The sequence below is a fragment of the Gavia stellata genome, chromosome 1, assembly GCF_030936135.1.
Source record: "Gavia stellata isolate bGavSte3 chromosome 1, bGavSte3.hap2, whole genome shotgun sequence".
Classification (NCBI taxonomy): Eukaryota; Metazoa; Chordata; class Aves; order Gaviiformes; family Gaviidae; genus Gavia; species Gavia stellata.
Window position 1 is genome coordinate 24563018 of NC_082594.1, and position 22642 is coordinate 24585659.

Genomic DNA, 22642 nt, shown 5'->3' on the forward strand with positions numbered 1-22642 from the left:
TGGTTTATGCTTCCATCTTAGGCACGGCCAATGGACTACCCAAAAGGCTACCTTTCTCACCAAATTCCAGTATCATTTCACAAGCATTGGAATATTGATCCAGTGAAGGTATATTTCACATGGCTGGCACCAAACACAGAAGAGTCACTTAATGGAAAGAAAGTTGGATATAACAGGGAGGATTTATAAGCAGTAGAAGAATTTAAGCGTTGATTAACATACTGCAGATGAGAGACAGTCACTACTATGATTTCTGTGTTGTTCTCACGTTGTTCATCTGTTCATGACATAGAAGACAATGTTTTGTTCCTGCTTGTTACAGTCCTTCAGAGCAATGGAAGGCACCTAACTGACTTTTGGATTCTTTCATTATGCTTGGTTTCTTTTTAAAATGTTTTTGGGCTTTGTATACCAATGAACCTGACACACATTTAAAATGTCTCATACAACTTTATCTGTGTTCTGGTTTGGACTTTGAGTCAGACAGCATCGATTTACGTTTCCTTCCTTTGTTCTCTCAGAAGCTGAAGTTACGTATTTGGGAGCCTAATACTGAACATGTGTTGAACATCTGTTGAACATGGTCTGTCATTGACCTACAGAAAACAGTTCTCTAAACTGGAACTGGTTCTTGATAAATCAGGGGGGAGATGGGACTTTGTTTCTGGGACCAGGAGCTAGGTTGTATGAAGGCTATGTTCCTTTCTACTCATTTCAAACTGAAATATTGTAGTTCCTGGGACAGATGGACCAAGTGTGAACCACTGTTGTACCTTTAGGTTTATTAGCATTTGTGAGGAACGTCATGTTCAAAATCGAAAAAAAAGGTTCAGGACAGGGATTTCTTAAGTGGCCACGGGAGGTCACTGTGGCTTCTTCAGAAACTTAAGTCACTGTGTATCTATTTGGCAAGTATAAATGTGACTCTTAAGTATTTTTGCAGAAGTAACACTTCAGTATTTCTGATGTGTGCATTTCAATAGTGTATGGATGCCAGCTTTAAAAAGTTTTTAGTATTGCTAATTTATATCATCAAGATAAGTAATTTTATGCATACAACATGTAAAGAGTGATTGATATTTAAAATGTTCTTGATTTTTTTTTCTAAACTAATTTTATACTGTAAAACTGCTCCTTTTAAGATGACAGTATATGGCACTTGTATGCTGTTATTTAACTTCACTTGCTATATTGTAACCAAATACAGGGTCTTAAAGCCATACTGCTGAAATAATTTGTGTTTTGTTTTCTTTTAGTAAGTTAAAAATTGATTCCACTCCAAAGTAATGCAATACTTGCTCTTAAGTCAAAGTAGGGGAGCCAGTGATTCCTGATTCAGTAATTACTGAAGTTGTATAAACATTTGTGAATGTAGCTTGTGGAATTTTAAGCATTTGAGTAGCAAGCACATATTCATAATAGATTCAAATTCTGATTAAATGGGAGCAATCGATGTTATGTCTTTTTTCTTTTTTCTTCCCACTATCAGTGCCTTAAACAGTAGACATTTTACAGATACCAGGACTATGTTCTCCGGTACCATGGGTGAATTATTAATTATGTTTACTGTTTAGAACTGTGAGAGTTGAAAGCTAAATAAAAGCATTCTTCTTTAACCTTTTGTGCCTTCTTCCTCTTTGCAAACCGAGTACAGTTTTATGTAAGCACCCATGTCATAATTTTATCACCTGAATAGTATTCTATGGTCAGTTGTACTAAAAGGCAGCTTAAACTTTTTTTTTCATATTCTGTCCTGACATGCTTCCCCAGATTAGGTTAATTTTGAAGTCTTTAGTTTTGTGCAAATGAAAAGTGCTTTTGCAGTGGACTCGTCATGTGATTGGGAATCTTGACGCTATCACAAAATATATGTCACTTCCAACTTCAGACTGCTGATACTTCACATCTCCTTGGGCCCTGTGGAGGCAGAACAGATCAGGCAAAGACGATTCGCTTTGGATCCATGCTGTGTTGCACTTGTAGTCTTCTGTCTTATTTAGAGATTGGAAGCCATTGACTCATTCATTGCTTGCTTACTCAGACTTTTACTTCTGTTCTGACAAATGTAATAGAATCACAGAATAGAATCATAGAATCGTTTAGGTTGGAAAAGACCTGGGGAACACCACTTGTGACCAGCTGCCAAGTGGATTTAACTCCATTCACCACAACCCTTTAGGCCTGGCCATCCAGCCAGTTTTTTACCCAGCAAAGAGTGTACCCATCCAAGCCATGAGGAGTCGGTTTCTCCAGGAGAATGCTGTAGGAAACGGTGTCAAAGGCTTTACTAAAGTCTAAGTAGACTATATCCACAGCCTTTCCCTCATCCATTAAGCAGGTGGATATAGTAGCTGTCTTAAAGTCCATCTTTTCTCTTGCCGTTCGCTCTGGGTTTTACTGTAAGGATTCTGGAGGTGTTAGTAAGCATTAGACTTCTGATTCCCTTCTTCATAGTTTTGAAAGCAATGAAGCAGTAATTAACGCAGGTATTCTGCTCCCAAAACTCTGACTTTAGAGACATAACTAATGATATGCAATCCTAGCAGCGGCATGACAAAAGTGACCTTTTATTCCTTGAACTAAAAAATTTAAGATTTTTTTTTTCAAGCAGAGGATCCTAGAGAGTTTCTGAAAACACAATGTAAATCCTTCTATACTAAATTTAGTTTAAGAAGACTTAGCAAGGCTGTTACTATCTGAAACCTAAAGACAAAATTGTGCATTAATGAGCCTGAACAGTACTGATGTTTCTAAGGAAAATCAAGGGGTTTATAAATGGTGTAATGTTAAACCAAAGCAAGAGAAGGGGAATTCACAACTCACTTTTGTAACAGGCAGATTAAAATGGGGCTGCAAAGTTGATTGACTGCTTGAAGTTCCGTTTTCTGGGACATTCCAGAATTGTGGTGTGAAAAAGAAGATCTGGGAATCATTATTGACTGTTTGTTTTTAATGCTTATAACATTGAAAATTATCATGTGTTAAGATACTTCTTCCATGGCATTCTCTTGATAATTTGGTTGGTTGGTTAATCTGCTTTCAAGAGCCAAAAAAAATCTTGAAATACTGGTGTCTTCAATATAGCAGGACATGTAAATGATGAGAGATGAAGTATTTGAGTCCCACATTTGACTACAAGTGAGAATGAGGGCTGTGAATCCATTTATATTTCCCTACATCCAGATGGCCTAGGCATGGAGAGATCCACAAGAACTGACCTTTGTATCTTCCTTTGTGAGAAGGAGTCTGAGGCAGCTTGCCAGCTGGGTAACTTTCTCTTTGTGCAGGAAAACTTTGCTCTAACACCAGCTCTAATGACTGCTGACTGGAGGGAGGAGTCCAAATGACCTTATTTTCAGTTGCTTTATTTCTCATGGTTTAGGACTTTTGTTATCATGGCTGGAACTAGAATGTCTTAGCCAGAGGCCCAAGATGCCATTCTGTTAGATTCCTGGAAAGTGAGATCAACACTGGGTAAGGATTACCATAACAGACTACTGTGAAGTGCCTCTAAAGCCAGTAAATGCCACTTCATTACCAAAAACCATGGAAAAGTAGCAAGAGGTTTGCTTTTTACAACATGTAAAACTCTGAAGGCTTTTGTTCATTGGACTCTGTGATAATAAATGTATTTGAGTTCGCTTTAATGGAATTGCTTCACCTTATCGTTGATATGAAACTAAAGGAGAAATTTAGAATAATGAGCAAAATGCTCCCTGATGATGCCGCCTCATCATACGTTTACTGAGGAAACTAAGAGCACTTGAATCTCTGCCTTTACTGCTGCCTGGTGCAGCTCCAGCTCTCAGGTCCAAGGTCACAGCAGCATGGTTGCTTCACTCTCCCCGCTACCCAGGTGCACACACCTACCTTGTCAGTATAGAATAAATTCATGTCCCCGATCACATTGAGGATGATATCCTTAAGTAATCATTTCATTCAGCAAAAAATAGATGCAATATTGATTTGTAGGTAGTTAATTTTTCTGTTTCAATTTGTTTCATGTTCAGTGTGTGTATAAAGGCTAGCTTTGTTAAGACACAGTCTTATAGCAGTAGCCATCATGTAACTAACTACTTGATGATTTAAAGTCTGTCCCAAGAAGAAAATTCCTCACACTTTTCAAATCTCAGTCTGTGGTTTACAGGAAAAGACCTGTGGGCCTAATGACTCACGGGACTAGAGGAGGCAGAGGGAGGTGAACTGGCTGTTTGCATCCAGCTGCTTTTGCTGAGTCTGTTGACTCATACCTGTTCCTTCGTGTCCCTGTTAGTTAGGAAGCAGCAGTGCCTCCATGGAAATCAGCAGAAGAAATCTCATGAGACTAACTGGGACTTACATTTGGATGGCGAGAATGAAGTGGCTTTGGTGGAGTGTCTGTAGACTGGTTAGTTCTGAGCACTAGGGGAAAAGGTACAATAGAAATAATGTACTTGAAGAGAAGAAGGTAAGTAGACATTATGCAAATGCATTCAGAGGCCAAAAGGATTCACAAAGAAAGGAAGAACTCTTTTGGAAAGCAGGGTATAAAGAGGAGTGATAGGAAATTACATCAATGGAGTATCATGAAACATTCTTTATGGAAAAATCTGTAGGCATGCTGCTTTTGTAGGCTAAAAAGAAATAGATGCTAAGCTATTTCTGTGAGAAACACATTTTTAAAGCAATGTTTTTACAAGTCTGAAGGCTTAAGAGCCTAGCTCTTACACAGAACAACTCTAAAAAAGTAAAAAGCAGTAGGTAGGTCTACAGACTTGACTTACAAAAAAAAATCTGGACTGTAAGCAGTTTGTTAATTGTCATAAGAAAAAGCCAATAAAGAAAACTTTCTGCTGGGGAAAATTGTGTATCATCAATTAGTTTTTTCCCGCTTCTCTTGTATGTATTTCAAACAGCTGTGACTTTGTAGGAACATCTGTTGCTCATTGATGCCATGGGACAAAGTGTTAAGGTGCCTTGTCTTCATGTGAAAGCAGTAATGAAGTGGGCTGGTAAGTGCTGCTGTGTATGCTGTGTACTTTGATCTAACTCAAAAGCACTTAAATGAAGATTTTTACAAGAGAGAGATCAAATCTGTAGCCTATGCAATGGAAAGAAAAGATGCTGAAATAAGAAGCCAACACTGACCACAGCCAGTTACAACTCAGCCATCCTTGCCATTTACTCTTGAAATTCCTTTTGAAGTGTGGCAGTTGTGGACCGTGGTCAAAGACGAAGGGGATGGGGTGTGTGAGCTTTGGATGATTCATTGACACTTTGTTGGATTCTAGCCCGGACAGCCTCCAGATGAAGGCCTAATCAGTCTGTTTACACTGAAGCCCATCAAGGTCTTTATAGCAGGAACTCATGTGTTAGCTCTGGTTCTACAGACCAGGCAAGCTGTGCACCCCATCTTCACAGGGGTGCTGTGTGATAGCGTCTGGTACCTGCTCTCCAAAAGCCTGGGAGAAGGGCAAGAAGCACAGTACGTATCTCTCAGGAAGGAGGGAAACATTGTATGACTGAGGACCTAGTGAGGTCCTTGATTGTCCTAAGGAGAGCTCTCTCTGGTCCTGCTTCAAGTAAGTTAACTGTTCCCTAGCTGGCAAGCTAGAAGTGATACAGAATGTTAACACTAAGTGAACATGGGAAATAACAGCCCGTGCCAGGGCAAGCTCAGTTATAGCTCAGGAGGCATTAGTAGCTCTGTGCTTATAAAGTACACTCAGTCACAAGTGCTGATGGGCAATGTCAGCCGATTCACCAGCTGTTCTTTCCGAAGGCTTCTTAAGACTACTAATCTCACTAATGTTCTGTTTCCAAACTCCCTTTAATTTCATTTGGAAACAAGTATGGCTCTGGTCATCAGGGATATTTCCTTGAGGTAGCCCTTCACACGGAGCAGATTGGGAGCTCTGCTCCAGGCACGGAGATTTGATTCAGGCTACACTGCAGTCCTATCACCTCATTCTGCCCATTCATGTAGCTCTGCTGAGAAGTTCTCAGTCTCTTGTCCCAACACACCAAGTTAATAATTTGTTCTTTTTCCAGTACTGTTTGCTCAGACTGAAATTTTCTTGATGGATTGTATGTTAACTAAAATGCTTCTGATCTTACAAATGCTAGTTCTGGAATGACTTTACACTTAATAAACAGTGAAATAAATTTTTTAACCAAATAAAATGTGGATAACCATCCCATAATTACCAAGTTACTATGTTCTTGTGAAGAAAGCTGAGAAGTACTGTTTGAATGTCTGAAAAAGATTAAAAGTCCTGTCAGAATAAGACATGATTTTGTTTTACAAGAGCTGGCTTATTTCTACCATGGCTTGCTACTTGTTCACATAAGTGGTATAATTAACACTTCAACAAATGCTTGCTTTAGAAGCCTGTAATTGTCCTGCCAGTCTTTCAAAAACTGATAAAATATTTGCTGCCCTTCCAGCATCCTTGTAGGTATTGCTTATAATGAGTGTTTTCAGGACCTTTGTTAGCAATTCAGCCGCTTCATTCTTAAAATCTTTCTTGTGTCTTGAATTAATATCCTGGAAGGTCAGATGGGTTACAGTGAAGAGGGTAGAGACTGTAGAAATGGAGAAAGTAAAGGAAAGAGACACTGAAGTGAAGCTGTAAAAATGTACTGAAGACTTCTATACCCTCACATTAGTGCATGCACCTGTATGCTCATAGATTTAGATACTGATCTCCATGTTGGAGTCAGCAAACCTTCTGGAAAAGTTTCTATCATGCTCATCACTGCTAGGACAAAGGATTGTGGACTTACCTTACCGACGGACAAGCTTATGCTGCAATTCATTGCTTTGGTTCCTTGTGCATAAATTTGTGGTCGTTCTCCAGCCTCTGCAGAACTGGGACTCTGAGTGGGTTAACTTCCACCTTTATGCTCACAGGCGAGACCCCAAAATAGCTGAAATTACAGCCAGTTTTAAACAACACAGCTAATGCAGCTTATGGCTCCATGGGCAAACATAATGAAAGTGCTGCTCTTCTTGGAAAGCTCTATTCAAGCACCACAACTCTCCACACACTGAAAAAGGCAAGTTTGTACTGCAGAAGAGTCCAACTGTGGGACTGAACAGATCCCAAGAAATGATAATGTGGCCTGGCTCATTGCTTTGTCATTGCCTGTATCCCATGCAAAGAGATATTCAGAAACATTAAATACAGTGAGGTGAATCGTATTCTTATGGCCCCTTGAGTTGTTTGCTTGTCAGCACTCATTTAAGTAGGAAATATCTTCCTTTCAGATTAAAAAGTAACATACTCCAAAACTTGCTGGGTTTTATTTCTAAAGATAGTGAGAAACAATGCAAAGGGTGATAAAGATCTGTAAAAATATGGAGCAGGTTTTATTTGATTAAAGACTAAATAGGCTGGAAGTATCCATTTGAAAAGGCATGAGTGGGGCAGCAGTCCATCTAATCGTGAATGATATGGAAAAGGTGAACAGGGAGTGATTTTTCACTCATAACCCAGGTACTGAGAGGTACACAACAAACTTGTGAGTGTAGTTTCAATACAGGCAAGTGTGTTTCGGCAGCACCAAACTGAACTGCAGAACCTGACGGCACAGGCGGTGCACAGGCTGGAAAGTGCAAAAGGGCTTAAAAAGGGGTTGTACAAAATCACAGCAGACAGATCCATAAATGGCTAATAAACACAATGGTTTTTAAGAAACATATTCAAGCTAAGGCTCTAAACTACTAACAGTTGACACTGGGCAGGTACACTGGGCTAAATGGACCTTTGCCCTGACTCAGTATGACTCTTCCGATGTTACACTGCTATGCACAAAGTTCATTTCAAAGGGAAGGTTTCTGGGTTATACCAATGGTGGTTATGGGTAGTGCTTCGGTTCCTGTGCCTATACAGTATCAGAGTACCCTGTGGTTGTACAAGTCCAGGGCCATCTCAGAGATTATGGATCAAAACCGAGGATCTCTCAAACCCTGCTTTTCCTCTGCCTTGACAGTGTCTGAGGACCCCAGACAAGAAAATGGTTGTCAGGGCTTGAACGATGGGCCACGCATGCATGCAAACTTAAGTGCTGGTTCACCACGATTTACGGGCCAAGAAACATGCCAAAGTCAAAGACCCCAAAGCTTGGGCTCTGCAGGGCAGCCAGCCAAGCTCTCTTTGCTGAATATGGTTTTAGGATCCCAGAGATACTGAGCAACTTTTCGTATTGGGAAGTGAACAAGCTTTGGAGCTGATATGTCAACACCATGGGACCCATCTGTCAGTAGTCTCCCTATCAGGAGGGCTGATCACTTTGGGAGGTGGACTCAGCCATTTCTAAGCCCTGCATTACAAAGGGGAGTTAGGGTTTGGTCTCCTAGAGATCATGTTTGAGGATAAAGTGGTGTGAGGTCAACCTGCTCTGAAGTCTAATTGGGAGTGCCAGATATTCTGTGGAAGGCAGGGCTGAACCTGGGTTCTTTCCAAATCCTGTGTTTCAGAGGGATGATTTATGCCTCTCCCTCATTTGGCTGACTTCCAGGGTCTTCAGACAGAGCACCATAGCTCAGCATGCCTCCACCTGGACAAAACAATTCTGGTTCCTAGCTTTCCTAATGTGGCAGGAAAAAACCCGAAGCTCCTTCCCCTCCTGCCCAAGTTGCTCACAGAGCACTGTCTTCCCTCACAGTGTAGGTGCTGGGTGAAATACGGTCATCTTTGGCGAGCAGCTGGCAGAGGCCTGGTGGCCACCCACGGGAAGAGAACAGACTCTGTGTTCTCTTCCCACTGTTCGGGAGGTCCAGGTCTCCTTTATGGGACTTTCATCTCCATTATTTTGTGCTGTCTGCTAGAGGTGGGGACTCAGTTCTTTGTGGATGATTTCCACAGATCACCCTCCAGTAAAGCCTCTTTAAAGATTGCCGCACCCCACAGTTCTCATGTTTTTTTGTGGGCCCTACTTAAGGATGCCCCACCTCAGCAGGGCTGATGTCTGTCACAGCAGCCTCCTTTGAGTTTCTGGATGTCTTACTCACTGCCACAGCTATTCATGAATGTGACCTCCTGATAGCCACTGATTCTGCTGGGCACATATTAAAAATTATGGCAGATCATCCTTAGCAAACTTCTTCAACATTAGGATGCCCCTTCAGATATCTGAAGCTTTTCCTGTGCTTATGACATTTTCCTTCAAACAAGGTGTTCAGATGACCTGTTCTGTTTCCCTGTACATCACACCATCAAGACTGAGATCCTGGGTGCCCTGGATCCCAAGAAAGCTCTGTCCTTTCTAATCCACAGGGCCAAACCTCTTGGGCATACACCAGCGGTCACTTTGATAGCTCTGCTAGGCTGTCTTCCCTGTACTTTGCTACACCATGATTTTCTAGCTTTGCAGGTTGAAAGGAATGGGCACAAGGCACACTTGAGACTACATATCTGGTCGAGACCAAATGTTCTTGAACACCTGTATGCAAACAGCAACCTCAGCACAGCTCTGGCAAATATGGTGTTCGGGGACCTGTGCACCTACTATAGATAACCCATGGAGCAATACTTCCACCAGCTCCTGGTCTGGACAGCACACAGGCCTATAAGACCTGAATCTATACATAAATTATCATTCAGACAACTCCAGTAATTCAGAAGTGATATCTTCCCCCAGGGTTTGTGGTGTCCTCTGATACACTGCAATTCCTGCTGCAGCTTGGCTCTAAAGTTAGTAATCTATTACTAAAACCACAGAAAACTGGCAGAGAGGTGAGGGAAGTAGCTGTGTGGAAACACAGCCTTGAGCCAGTGCAGTGCCGCCGTTGTCCAAACCCTGCTCTCAGGGACTTGTTGCTTGAAAGCTGAAGCTCCAAGAAGGGGAATTTCTTGGTCTTGTGTATAATTTTCATTTGTGCATGTCAGAAATTCTAGCTTTGTACAGCCTGCAAAGTCCCTTTAACGCTGGACCTGTGAGCAGAGCCATGCCATTTCTCCTGGCTTGAGAAGAGGAAGAAGACGGAGCCCAGCTCTAGCTGGGCTGAAATACTTGCTCCAAATGAGTATTTCATGGACTTCAGTCAGTATCAATTGCACTCAGCCCTTGAGAGGATTGGAGCCAATGTTGTACTACCTGCTTCTGGGTGAGCAGATCCCTTGTATTTTACTTCCCTCTGGGAGTGCCTGTCAGAGATGTTTCTCAAGAAAACGGCACATTTGCACAGAAATTCAGAATTGCAGAATAGCTCAGGTGCCTCTGGAGGTCATCTGGTCCAGCCCCCCTGCTCAAGCAGGGCCACCTACAGCAGGTTGCCCAGGACCATGCCCACACAGCTTTTGAATATCTCCAAGGATGGAGACTCTTACCACCTCTCTGGGCAACCTGTGCCAGTGTTTGATCAACCTTGCAGTATAAAAGAGTTTTCTTATGTTTAATTGGACTTCCCTGTGTTTCAGTTTGTGCCCATTGCCTCTTCTTCTGTCACTGGGCACCACTGAGAAGACTTTGGCTGTCTCATCTACATCATCCTATCAGATACTTATTGATAAGATCCTCCCTGAGCCTCTGCCTCTGAGAATTCTCTGAAGCTGCCTACCATGGGTTCAGATCCAATTTATTTTTACTTATTTGACAGGTTCTCTTTAACCTGCCAAGGTGACACCAGGCACTTTCTTCCAGAGCCTGTTTACAGGTTTTTAATAACTGTCACAGTGCCAGGCATTTGCTACGTGGTGAGAAGCTGCTGGGAATAGTTAGTACCAAGGGGAAAATGTCAGATTCAAATGTAACATTTATACAAAATGCTACTGCTTTTTAAAGTTCCTGTCAGCGGCAGCACAAAACCTCTGCGAGTCCCCAGCCCCTGGGTTCATGCCACCTACACAGCTATGCAGAGCAAGTCTCCCACCCAGAGCTCTTCCCTGCGAGGCTGGTGCCGGCAGCGCTGGGAGCTGGAGAGCCGCATGAGCTCCTTGATGCCCCGGCATCCCACCTGTGGCACCTTTCTGCAGGAAGGGTTATCCACAGCTCACGCCCCTGTAGGAAGCAGCTCAGGTTGTCTGCATCACTTACGTCACTGCTCAGCCCGTCTCTCCTATTATCTCACTTTCTTGCTTGGTTTTGCCTCCAGCCACCCTGTCACCGTACCTGGCTCTCCAAATCTGCACATCAGTCCCCCAGTACCAGCGATGAGTTATGATGTGGTGCGTTCCTCCTGCTGCCCTCATCCTGCTGGAAATTAATCAGGAATTTACCGCTGTGAACTGTAGGTTTAAAATCTTTTGCTTGTGAAGGAGAGTCTGTTTTCAGTTAACACTTTGCCCCCTTGCAGGGCTCATTACCAGTATCCAGCATAAGGGGGTTATTGCAGCCTTCGCAGGGGTTGTGCTGCTTGGGTGGCGGAGGTGTCACACTGGAGGCGCTGGGGAAGGGATCGGCGATTTCCTCCAACTCCCCACTTGCTCTGTGGCTTCCCTGACACTCCGATGTGGAAGTGCCTTGTCCTGCCAGCGCACAGACAATCTGCTCACAAAAGTGCAGGCTTCGTTGTGTTCGTTATTTGTGGGTCAGACTGAGGCTTCTCCATGCCAGAGTCTCTCTACCAGTGCAAAGAATGGAAGAAAAGTGTTTGCTGCTGACGCTGAGCAGAAGGCTCAAAGCATCTAAGGGATTGGCGCGGGCAGATATCTCCCTTAATGTTCACAAGAAATTGCTTCCACGGTGAGAAAAAAATCAATACATTTCTTTCTTTATACTTCTTTTTTTAGCGATTGCCCCAACAGGACTGAAGAACCAGTTTGCATCTTCAAAGCACTTCAGGAGCAGCCAATCAGCTCAATGGCAGCCCCACCGCAACGTGCAGAGCACACCAGCACCGGCAAGCGAGCCCTGAATTGCTGCCCTCTTGCAAGGAGCCACTTGCTGGTGTTGGCTTCCTGGGGCTCTGTGTCAGCCTTCAGAGGAATTACTGATTGCTGGGTGCAAGGGCTGGCTGAGCAGAGCAAAGTTTTTCACTGGAATCATTTAAAGAAGCAATATAACTATGTTTTTTAGCCAGCTCTCAGGGATCTGACCTATGGGTGATAGCTTGGAGAAGACAATCTTAAGCTGTTTAAACTTGTGAGATATGAATATTGTTTTCTGTAGTGTCCGTGACCCTCAAAAAAGTGTACTCTTCTCCATTAAGTCCTCCTGAACAGTGAAAAAATAGTTATTAATTGCAGATTTCTGGATAACCATGATATATTCTCCTCTCCCATCTGCAAAGAAAAAACCCTCAAATTTCAGTAGCAACCTCTGTGGAGCATGTACATTTATAAGACCTATTTCAAAGACCCGTGATTCCGTCAAACCTCAGTGTTCAATAGCTCCGAGGAACTGATTTTACACAGCCACCATCACTAAGATCCTGTATTTACATCTCACTATCACTGGACGGGGAAATAATGGTACAATGTTAATGATTTATATAGTCCTGTATGATTTTTCCATGTGTTCCTAATGCCTTTGTTGGACAAATCCCTTTCTAAAGTGACCTCTTCACCCGGGTTGAAGTACCCCAAAGGGATCGAAGCATTAAAGTTCAAGGCTTAGACTCCACAACCGCAACTATTTCTGTCTAAACTCTTCAGATACCAAAGTACCCTCTAGGTAGAACAGCCAGAACATCCTCAGTCATGATAGTGTGGCAATGTTAAGACTTGTAGCGCTCACCTGGGTTTTACAGACAAGATGTTTCTGCATCTACTGGTGGTGATAGGATATGTTTACCCCGTCCAGAAGACAAAGCTTTGTGTTACCCAAGCACATGGTGGTGACAGCATTAACTATAAGATGCGAAGTCATCTAAGAGGGTGTCTGAACACCCATCTCTAACCTTTAAGCAGAAACCCTTTGTGCTACCTGGAGCCGCTGGACTACACGGAGCAGCAGTGATGGCAGGTTGCTGTTGAAGATGTTCCATTTTGCATGGAGCACTTACACACCCAGAGGAGCAGTATATAGATCCCAGGTCTGCCACTCTGCTGGCTGAGTAGCTGCTGATCTGTTGAGACAAAGAAACGTGTGAGGCCCACACACAGATGAGAAGGCTGCAGTTGCCCATCTTTCCTACTAAGAAATGTTTAGCAAAGTTCTGGCTGGCTCGCTGTGGTCATAGAGCATCTCTCTGCCGCAGAGGTTCGTTTACATCCCCTGTTACAGTAACCGCGAGACCAGAGTTAAAAAAATAAATGTGGTGTTCATTAGTGGATATTGGACTTTTACATCTCAGGCACTGTGAGTAACATTGCAAGACTGTCTTAATTCTGTCTTCTTAGAATTTATTTTTAAATGCACTCTTTGTCATATATCTCATGGAATAACTATTGCATGATAGAAATAGCCCGCATTAGACAAATACAAATCATGTTTGAGTTGACCGAGTCATCCCCTTCAGGGTACAACTAATTATTCAAGAAGTACACATCCAAATGTTTCATAAGAGCTCTCTTCCTATGACATTGTCAAATACGTTTAAAAATTTATTAAGGAGGAGACAAATAGCTTAAAATACCTTTGTGAACTTCTAATTATTTTCAAGATAGGTTCAAAGCCAGTATAAAACATCTGTGCATAACTCAGCATACTGCTACACGCTATGTGCTCACGGGCATGTAGAGCCCCAAGACAAAATCATACCGTAATCCATGAATCCTTTATTATTCAACACTGTATTGCTGCCCCCACAGAAACCAGTGAGAGCTCACGTTGTTGACTTCTCTGGGAGCAGAACTGCCCCTGAGATCACTGATGGTCACAGCAAGACATCTTGACTCCCCGGTGCACCCTGCCAGCAGCACCCCTTTCTAGAGCAAGCGTTGCACGGCCTCCATTTCTGAGCGGCAGCATCCTTACCCAGCAGCACTAGTCCACAGCTGCTCTAAAACTGTGGTTTGATTTCAGACAAAACCAGGGAAAAGCCTAAGTTTAAATCACTTAATAGAAGATGTTATTGAATAGAAAATTACGACAGTTTGTTTCTCTTAGCAGCAGGAAGCAGAAATTTTAAACAATAAGCTATTGAATAACAAACATTATCATCTTTGCTGGGCAAGTGTCTCAATTTTCTTTATGAATAAGGGAGATAAAAAAGGAGATTTACTCACAGGCTGAAGAACATAACAATTTTTTATTTGTCTAATTATTTGTCAAGGGTTGTAGATCAGCCCTGTCAGACAGGCGCAGGGAAATGCTCTGTAAAAACAACAGAGGTGGATTAACCTGGTGGGGCTTCTTCACAGGCGTGCTGCAAAGCTCTAGACATTTCATCAGTCCTGCAGGGATAATTGCAAGTCTGTCGGTTCCTCTTAAAACGCTTTAAACTTTTACACCATTTGGCTCTTAGAACTGGTATGGCTTAACAAATCCCATTGCATATAAGACTCTTAGAAACTCTTTTTCACGCAGTCTTAAATTTGACTTCCCTGCCCAAATAGTCTTCTCTATTTCTTCCTTTCTTTCTCAGTGCTCTTCTTCCCCCTACAGCTTGGTTTTTTGCCTAACGAACCTACCATCCAAACAGCAATTTAGCAGGGGGACTGAGGGGACCTCAGTCGTCTCCCCATCCCGACTAGGCTGGTGTGCCCTTGACATCAGCACAGCTGCCTTGTTTAAACCAAGGCTACCTGTGAAGTAGAAAATGTCCAGAGCACTTCAGATTTATTCTCCTGCTTGCCATTTTTGTCCCTCTTTTCTATGCACTCACATACCAGCAAATTTTACTACATTTTTCTCCCACAGAGGAGACAGTTGTGCCATTGACTGACAGGGATGATGCAAAGAAGCACCCCAGGTCTGCTGAGTGTCAGCGCTTCCACCTGCAAGGTCCCTGCTGCAAGGAATAATCCGAAAAAACAAAACATGGTATTTTCCTGATTAAGAGCACTCAGCCACCTTGGGCACTTGGCAGCACCTTTGCAAATCTGCCTGCTGTATTTTTAATAGCCAGTCCCTTACCTGATGTTAAAGTCCCTGTTTGTAAATGCTGAATGCATTTAGGATTTGGTCTAAGTGTTGCTGTGAAGGAAGATTTTTAAATGCCTGGTGAACACACTCAAAGCAGGATAGCTTTATAGGAGAAGGCAGAGCTCACCACTACAAAAACACAATGAAAAGGGGGGAGGTTTGCAGCCTGTAATGACCAATGCACAGTTACTATTTTGTCTTTAATCAACTCCTCTGCACTCAGTACCTGCGAATACTGCAATGGTATAATTTCTCTACAAAACTAGGAGAAAATTCTCCATAACCTTTGAACAACCTTTTCCCAGGAAATCAGGCTGTTTTGCTGTCTGCGATGCCTAAGAGTCTCCAGCTAAGTGCACTGAGTGGCTGTCTTAATTCAGGAGTGCCAAAAGAACTGGACAATCCCATGGTCATTCTGCTCAAGCTCGAGCCTGCATCAGCCTGGCTTTACCTGGTGCCTACAGCAGCAGCTTTGGGGCACATCGGTGACAAAGCTGGGGCTTGTCCATCCTTTCCTTCATCCCCGAACCTACCCTGCATGGGCAGAGCAGCCATCGACAGCCTCCTCCGGCACCTGCAAATGCAACAGCACAGCCTGGGCAGAGGAGCTCTGTGTGCCTCACCAGGGCAGGTGGGACCCATACGCAGCTGGGGCTCTGTATGCCCATATAGCATTCAGCTGCAGGATCCCTATACCCCCTGTTACCCGACAGAGCTGAGTCTGGGCGAATATTCAGATTTCACCCATTCTCCCTCCTGTGCTCACGGTGACAGCGCTACCCATGGTGTCTTCAGTGTATGAAGTATTGCCATTCATTGCTGGATCTTTCATACCTCCCTTTTGGCTCTCCCCTTCTGCTGCACACCCCAAGCAGCATCAGGGGGATTTCAGACAGCCTTTATTGATTGACTTTTTTTACTTAATTGTGTAATTTCTAAAACGACCATCTAGCATTAAGCTTTACATTCTGCTCTTGGCTGCATAGGTTAAACCCCCATGGCCTTCAGCAGGTGTCACACAGGTTAGCAAAGAGCTGGAGGTGGCCCTTAACGTGTCAGTGAGCTCTTAGAGGACTTGACAATGGGATTTCAAACCGTGTTTAGTAAGAGGCAGTATTATATTAAGGCAGTGATCAAACAGCTTCAAAGTGCTTCCTAACTATGATCACAGCGAGAAAAGCTTTCTGGTTGTTGGTTCTTTTCATCCTCGGGAACCGCATCAAAACAACACCCCCAGCAGTTCGCGCTAGCGCTGAGATGACAACAGCCAGGGACTGGTCCTGCACTCACACGTCGTGCTTCCTAAAGGTGAAATTAAATGATTTGTTACTCACAAAAACTTAATGAGCCTCATACCCTGCTTGTCAGGGCAGTCCTGATTAACTGAAGCACAGGGTGTCATGTTGGGTCCACACAGCTTCAGTTCAGTGGGTGATGCCAGAGCAGCCTCAGGCTCCCAGCAGAGAGAGCGCCCGTTCCCCCGGACATGGAAAGCCTTTTTCCCCACATTAGGGAGAAAAAGAAGATGCTTCATCTTTGTTCTTGAATGTAAAAAGTTCAATAGCCCCTTTCCAGAAACATTCTCTTTTCTGCATCAGATTTGCTTTCAAGCTCTATGCATTTGTACTTCCAAGTTTAACTGGAACTTACAGTTCCCCTGCTGGGAGGGTCACATTTTGCACATGGGAAGAATTTAATTTCCACAGCTTCATTTTCGTCTATCTACTTAAACAATAAAGGCATAAAGGTAATGCTGCAGATCTCTCTGGGACATGTACCCATCTTAAACTGGTGCATTTGGGACCTTCTCACCGCTACTAGAGCAGGTCTCCTGAGAAGTAGCAGGTACTCAAAGGTACCTGAAATTACAGGGTCCAATTGTCTTCTCTCTACGGATATCACTGTATTCAGCCACAGGCTTTAAGGTTGGAAGGAATTCATTACTGTCTAGTCCGATAGGCTGCAGAACAAAAGCCGTATGCCCTGCTGGAGGCTGGGTGCACAATTTGGGGGAAGAGTGAGGTGGGCGAGATGGGACCTCGCTGGAGGGAGGCATGGCAGTGTCCCTGGGAGGGGGTGAATGGCACGCAGGGACTTAGGGGTCTGGGCAGTCATGGAAAGCGAGGAACAGAGGGGATATGTGCAGTAGGGGCGGGAGGAGCTCTAAGACTTGCAGAGAAAAGGAAAGGAGCCCCAGTGTGAGACCAGCTGCTCTGTTGTTGTAGTAAGATCTCTTTAAGGGCTAACTAGAAAAAAAATACAGCACTGAAGGGACCAATCTATTTACTTTTAAAAAAAGTATAACCAATTCTCTGCATGTCTTGGAGTGCATGGCTTTCATTGACATTTATAAGGCAAAATATCCCTGTATAGATAAATACGGATCTTGACTTCAAATCATGCTTGAATATTAAAAAAAAAATTACATGAACTCAAGCATTCAAAGACTGATAACATCTCAGTTATATTTTATCATGTCAGTTTCCACTGAAATCCTTTTTTTGTGAAGGTTTTGTTATGACTCTAAGCAAAATATAATGCAAAACCAGGCCCTAGTAATGGTTTATATTTGGTCAAGGTTTTTAAATAGTGGTCAGCCATAAAAGTTTCTTCTCCTCCCCACCTGCAGATTTCCAGACAGTCTCTATCTCCTTTTACACTTTGGGTCATCCCATAAAATGCCTTTCCAGCTGATTTTCAAGGCCTGTGGCAATTTTTCCTGCATGTACCTTTTGCTCAGGGGTATTTAATCTCCTCCTTCCAGAGTACTGTTCTGTGCTGCAGTCCTGGCCAAGATGATGAAACTCCACAGAGACTGAGAGAACGTGAAGCACCCTCCCACCCCCTCCACCCCCCAAGGGTCACTATGGGGTACAGGACTTCTGTGTGGAGCCCCTATGGGACTGCTAGAAAAGTCACCTCCCTCTGCCAGCTCCTGGGACGTTCCTCCATGGAGAGCAGCATCAGTGGGGTCCATGAAGAAGAAGCTGGAGCAGTGGTGCTGCAGAAGCAGCAGCAGTCGACCAGCAAGACAACGGGTGTAGGGCACATATTGGTTGAAGTGGGCAGGACAGGACGGGAAAAATAAGTTCTGGGTTTTTTTGCAAATCCCCGCATGACCTCAGACTTTGTGCCTGGTGAGATGTGATAGCTTCAGACGTCAACCGGTACCACAGTTTCATGGCTGTTAAAGTATAGGAAAGTCCATGGAAATTTGTGGATTGCAGCACATTTAAAAGTAAAGCCAGAGATATCTAAAACTAGTCACCTGAAACCAAAAAAATCTTTAGTGAAACGCAGGTCTCCGTTTTATTTTAGCTTAGTTTTCTGGCTACTGGAATAATCTGTAGCTTTGGAAAACTATGTTTGTTTAAAGTAAATTTTATTTCCAATCATGTATTATACATGACAGATGAGTCCTCAGTACTTGTTTGGTACACGTATATGTTTGTGTACATATATATGAGCAGGGTAATCGCACAACTTCTGCAAAAAAAGCTTTTCAATAAGGCTTTTTTTATGAAACCCACAGAGAGGCACTTTATATTGCAGATTCATTCTGGCTGACAAATATATTTTAAATACTGCTCCTTACATCAGCTCCGCCAGCTCTTTGCTAATAAATTTGAGGTTTGGGAATCGAGTCAAACAGAATGTATGTAAATGAAAACCTACGTGATATAAACAGTGTCAGCCACTGAGTCATAAAACTTAATGTATTGAAACCCATTAGTGGTAATTCTAGCTATATTGGGCTGTTGGAAAGGAATAGATTAAAATATTTTTAAAGCTAAAAAAAAGACAGATATTTCTCTTGATTTAAAGTCAAGATTCAAAGCTGAAGTGAATTGTTTGCTTCCAAAGGATAAAGGAAGATGGATGGAAGCTGCAACATCAGCTGGGTGGAAGGCAGGGCTGCGCGACAGTCTTATCTCACATGATTAATGTAAGGCTGTTTGTCACGGCGAGCACTATAGCTGCCTCATGGCCGATGGCAAACTAAAAGCAGGCTCGGAGGTTGGCTTTGCTTTGAGGAGGTGGTGGGTAGGGTTCCACCACAAATGTAACAAGCTCAAATCCATCCCCTGGGCTTGTATTTGGGATCAAAGAAAAAGGTACTGTCTGTTCGGTTCATCTCTTAGAGGCCGTGCAAACTAAGCTTTTGCCCAAATGGAAATTTCTGTGAATGTCATACTTGAATAACCGCCTTTCCCACTTAGCGAGAGAACGGGAACGAGCGCAAGATCAGAACCCCTTGAGGAAGCCCTCTTGAAACCTCCTCCATGCTTGTGGGTACCTCTGCAAGCCGGCTTTATTTAAACTCCTTGGAGTTATTTTGAAACGACGCTTTTATCAAGTAATAGAGAGCAGAATATGTATGACCTGCTGGGTTTAGAGTCCTTTTTCTCTCTGAATGCTGTTCAAGCTCTGGAGTGTGTTATGCAGTCCCTCTTATGTCATGCAGCCTGGGATAATCTTTCATGGGAATGAAGAGGATCTCAAAACAGTTCCTCAGGTTTTCTGCTTGTTTCAATAAATCTGAACAAGAGCAAGAGATTTTTGCTGAAATTCTATTGTCGGAAAAATTTTCCTACCTTATTTAAGAGTCCAAGCCGATGAGTCTATGAAGATCTCTTAAAAAAACCAAACTTCTGGGTTTACTTTTTTTATTAAAAATTAGAGTTGACCAGAAAACTTTGATTAGAAAGGCACTTAAGGGGAAATTATTTTTTTTAAAAAACATTTTTCCTGGGAAAAATTTCTTTGCGTAGGTTTGAAGTGATTCACAGTGTTCTGTGAAGTGTCATGAATTGTCTTGAGTCTTCAGGGTTCGAGGAGTCCTGGCTTCTTTTCCCTTTCCTCTCCTCTCATGGGACAAGGTCTCTAGAAAATGGTATGTCCCATCGGACAACACATGCCGCCGCTGGACTTGTTACGCAGTGTGCCGTGGAGGTCACACCACCCTGAATTTGTTCCAAACTCTTGCTCACAGAGGTCAGTCAGGTAATCATCAAGCCTGAGATGGAACTCCCATGAAGCAGTGGAAAATATCAAATGAACTTACTGACAAGATCAATTCAGTGTGATTCTGCAAATGCTGAAGTAGTTATTTCCGATCTCTCTCAAAATGATACGTTTCAACTTTTGCCCTGGCATGGGATGAAAAGCAAGGGTTTAAGGGGAACATTTGCTGCAGTCTGGATCTTCTGGGCTCAGCTCAGCTCAGCTCAGCAGAGCTGTGCATGGGGGAGCGTTGCTGCAACACCATCCCTCACCTTTGCAGTGCAGACTGGAGTGAGTCCAAACCTCTAAAGTTCGCTGAGCTTTCCTCAGGGCTCAGTTATCAAAGAACCTGTGACTTCTGTGGTTTCATTGTGAGAAGTGAGCTAATGATGCCCTGTGCCTGGCAGGGTGATAAACATCTGTGCCTGGGGACCCTGGCACTGCACTTCAGCTTGTACAACGGTCATGCAAGAAACTGTCTCTCCCAAGACCCCTACAGGGACCAGCCCTTCTCCTGCTTACTTGAGTGACTGTTTGGCCTCAGTGTTCATCCAGAAAATGCAATAGAAATAGTTACTCTTTTTCAGTGAGCAGTTACCAAATTGCAGTGCCTTGGGCATGGAAAACTGAACGGATTTGAGCCTTTGCTTTTTTAAAACAATGTCCAAAAAGCTCCCTTCTGGAGCTTTCATCCGGATCATGTAAGTGGTACTTATAGAGCTTTGCCTAGTGCTTTTTTGCTATTTTCTGTCTCTTGGTGGTATGCGTCTGCTGTGTATTTTGCTTTGATGCACCACTGAGAGCCATTCAGCTCACTGTCTCTGCAATATCATTACATCCGCAGTGGGGAATCCCGTGACTGAATGAATCAATATCGCATATGGCCTAATTCTAGGGAGGCAGATTTAATTAGTACAAGCCATCACTGATACTGCGTTTTTCCATTGTTAGGCCAAATATATAAAAAATTGTCATTGTCTGCTGACTGGGACTCAGTGCATGTGTAAACAGTTTTCTCAAGCACCCAGAAAATTGAGCCGATCCAACTATTATGAGCCAGTCTGGCACTCAGTGGCAAAATTCCCAGGGCTGGACCAAACAGATGGAAGTAAGGGGAAAAAATGAGTTTTGGACTGCAAAGTGTTAAAGCCATTGGCCCATGTCAGCATGATGCTTAGCTGTACTTAGTCCCATTAGGCTAATGAGGTCTTAGGGTTACATCCTCACAGACTTCTTTGCAGGATGCAGTGCTTAGTATTTGTGGCTCTGTTATTCTTTGCACATAGTCATTACGGCAACAGCTGCTTTTAAATAATGCATGTTTGTCTGCAAGTTTTATGGGTTTCTTTTGAAGATGTGGATCTCTCTTAAAGCAGTTAATAGAGGTATGCAGAACAGAGTCTGACTCTGTTTCCCTGTCAGAAAAATCAAGGAAAAGGCCTTAAAGCTTTTTGAGACCTGCAAAGCCAGTGTTTGCTCCCTCGAGGTGAACTGAGCACAGCAAGGGAACACCAGGCAGAGGCAATCCTGATGCAGAAGGCGTGCTGTCCTTCATCCGAATCAGAGCAATACTGAACACTGTCCTCAGCTTTCCTTATGTCCCCACCTTCCTGGTATCAGCACCATTGGCACACATGGGTTTTCATCAAGGATGGGGTGGGGAAAACTTTCTGAAAAATCTCTTCTTGGAAACATTACCTAAAAAAGGATTGGTTTAATGTGTTAACTTAGTATTATTGTAATATTATAGCTTCATATTATGAAGGAGTAAATGGATAGGACTCACTAAACTCTAACATACTTGCTCTAGGATCTTTCCACTTAATTAATGTGTTATTTGGTTTGATTCCTGGGGCACTCTTTGGCACATGCATAGAATGACTGGTTACTCTAAGTGAAGGAGATGACAGCCCTGTTTCTGCCTCAAAGCTGGGTGAAGCTTCAGGGCAGCCCATCCCAGACCCATCTTATTCCTGGTGCCTCAGGAAGGATCCCTGTGGGGCAGGAGGTGGCCTTCAGGGCAGAGAGATCAGAGTCAGGGGGATGACGGGAGGCCGAAAGTGTGTCTTTAGTCCCTGCTGCCCTCGAGTGGCACAGAGCAGTTGGGCCTTGCGCCCTGGCCACCCTGGGGAGGCAGCGGCAGACACAGCCGGCCCAGGGCCCGGGGAAGCCCTGTCCCTCCCAAGCCCTCAGCAAAGCAGATGGATCTGACAGGGGAAGGTATCCAGGAAGCAGAAGGGAGACCTTCAGGAGAGAGCAGACTGGTGGGAAGGTCAGCACCCACTACTGCGTGCACCCTTCCTTGGGAGGTGCAACCAGGGACCAGGGCTTCTTGCCGCGTGTGAGGCCTGGGGAGTGTCGGGTGCTGGTCTCAAAGACCCTCCAAATCACGCTGTGCAGCCCCCAGTACAAGGCTGTTGGTCCATGCAGAGACCGTGGGCCAGCACAGCACAGCAAACCCAGGGCAAGCAGGCTATGCACCTGGGTGGAGGTGGTCAAGCACAAAAGCCAGGGACAAAGGTCTCACTTGAGAAAAGGGAGATAACCGCCGCATGGTCCTGTTGCAAACCGAAACCTGATTTGGAAAGAACCCTACCTGGAGTTCATACATCAACCAGCTTCGGCATCCAGCTGAGGTACCTCTCTGCCCACCTTCCCTGCACCCCTTTGCCAGAGGAGCAGTAAA

General features: G+C 43.8%; 2 protein-coding genes across 2 annotated transcripts in view; both read left to right on the forward strand.

Moving 5' to 3' along the window:
• Positions 1-1376, forward strand: part of B3GLCT (beta 3-glucosyltransferase) — a 66582-nt gene extending 65206 nt beyond the window's left edge. The window contains exon 15 of the mRNA XM_059819340.1: positions 22-1376. Coding sequence (XP_059675323.1) covers positions 22-189 — 168 coding nt within the window. The 3' untranslated portion in view covers positions 190-1376. The remainder of the gene's footprint in view (positions 1-21) is intronic.
• Positions 1377-17818: 16442 nt separating this feature from the next.
• The window catches only part of RXFP2 (relaxin family peptide receptor 2), a 102907-nt gene continuing 98083 nt past the window's right edge, over positions 17819-22642 (forward strand). Inside the window, 1 exon segment of the mRNA XM_059825917.1 lies at positions 17819-18013. Within this exon segment, the coding sequence (XP_059681900.1) occupies positions 17819-18013 (195 nt within the window).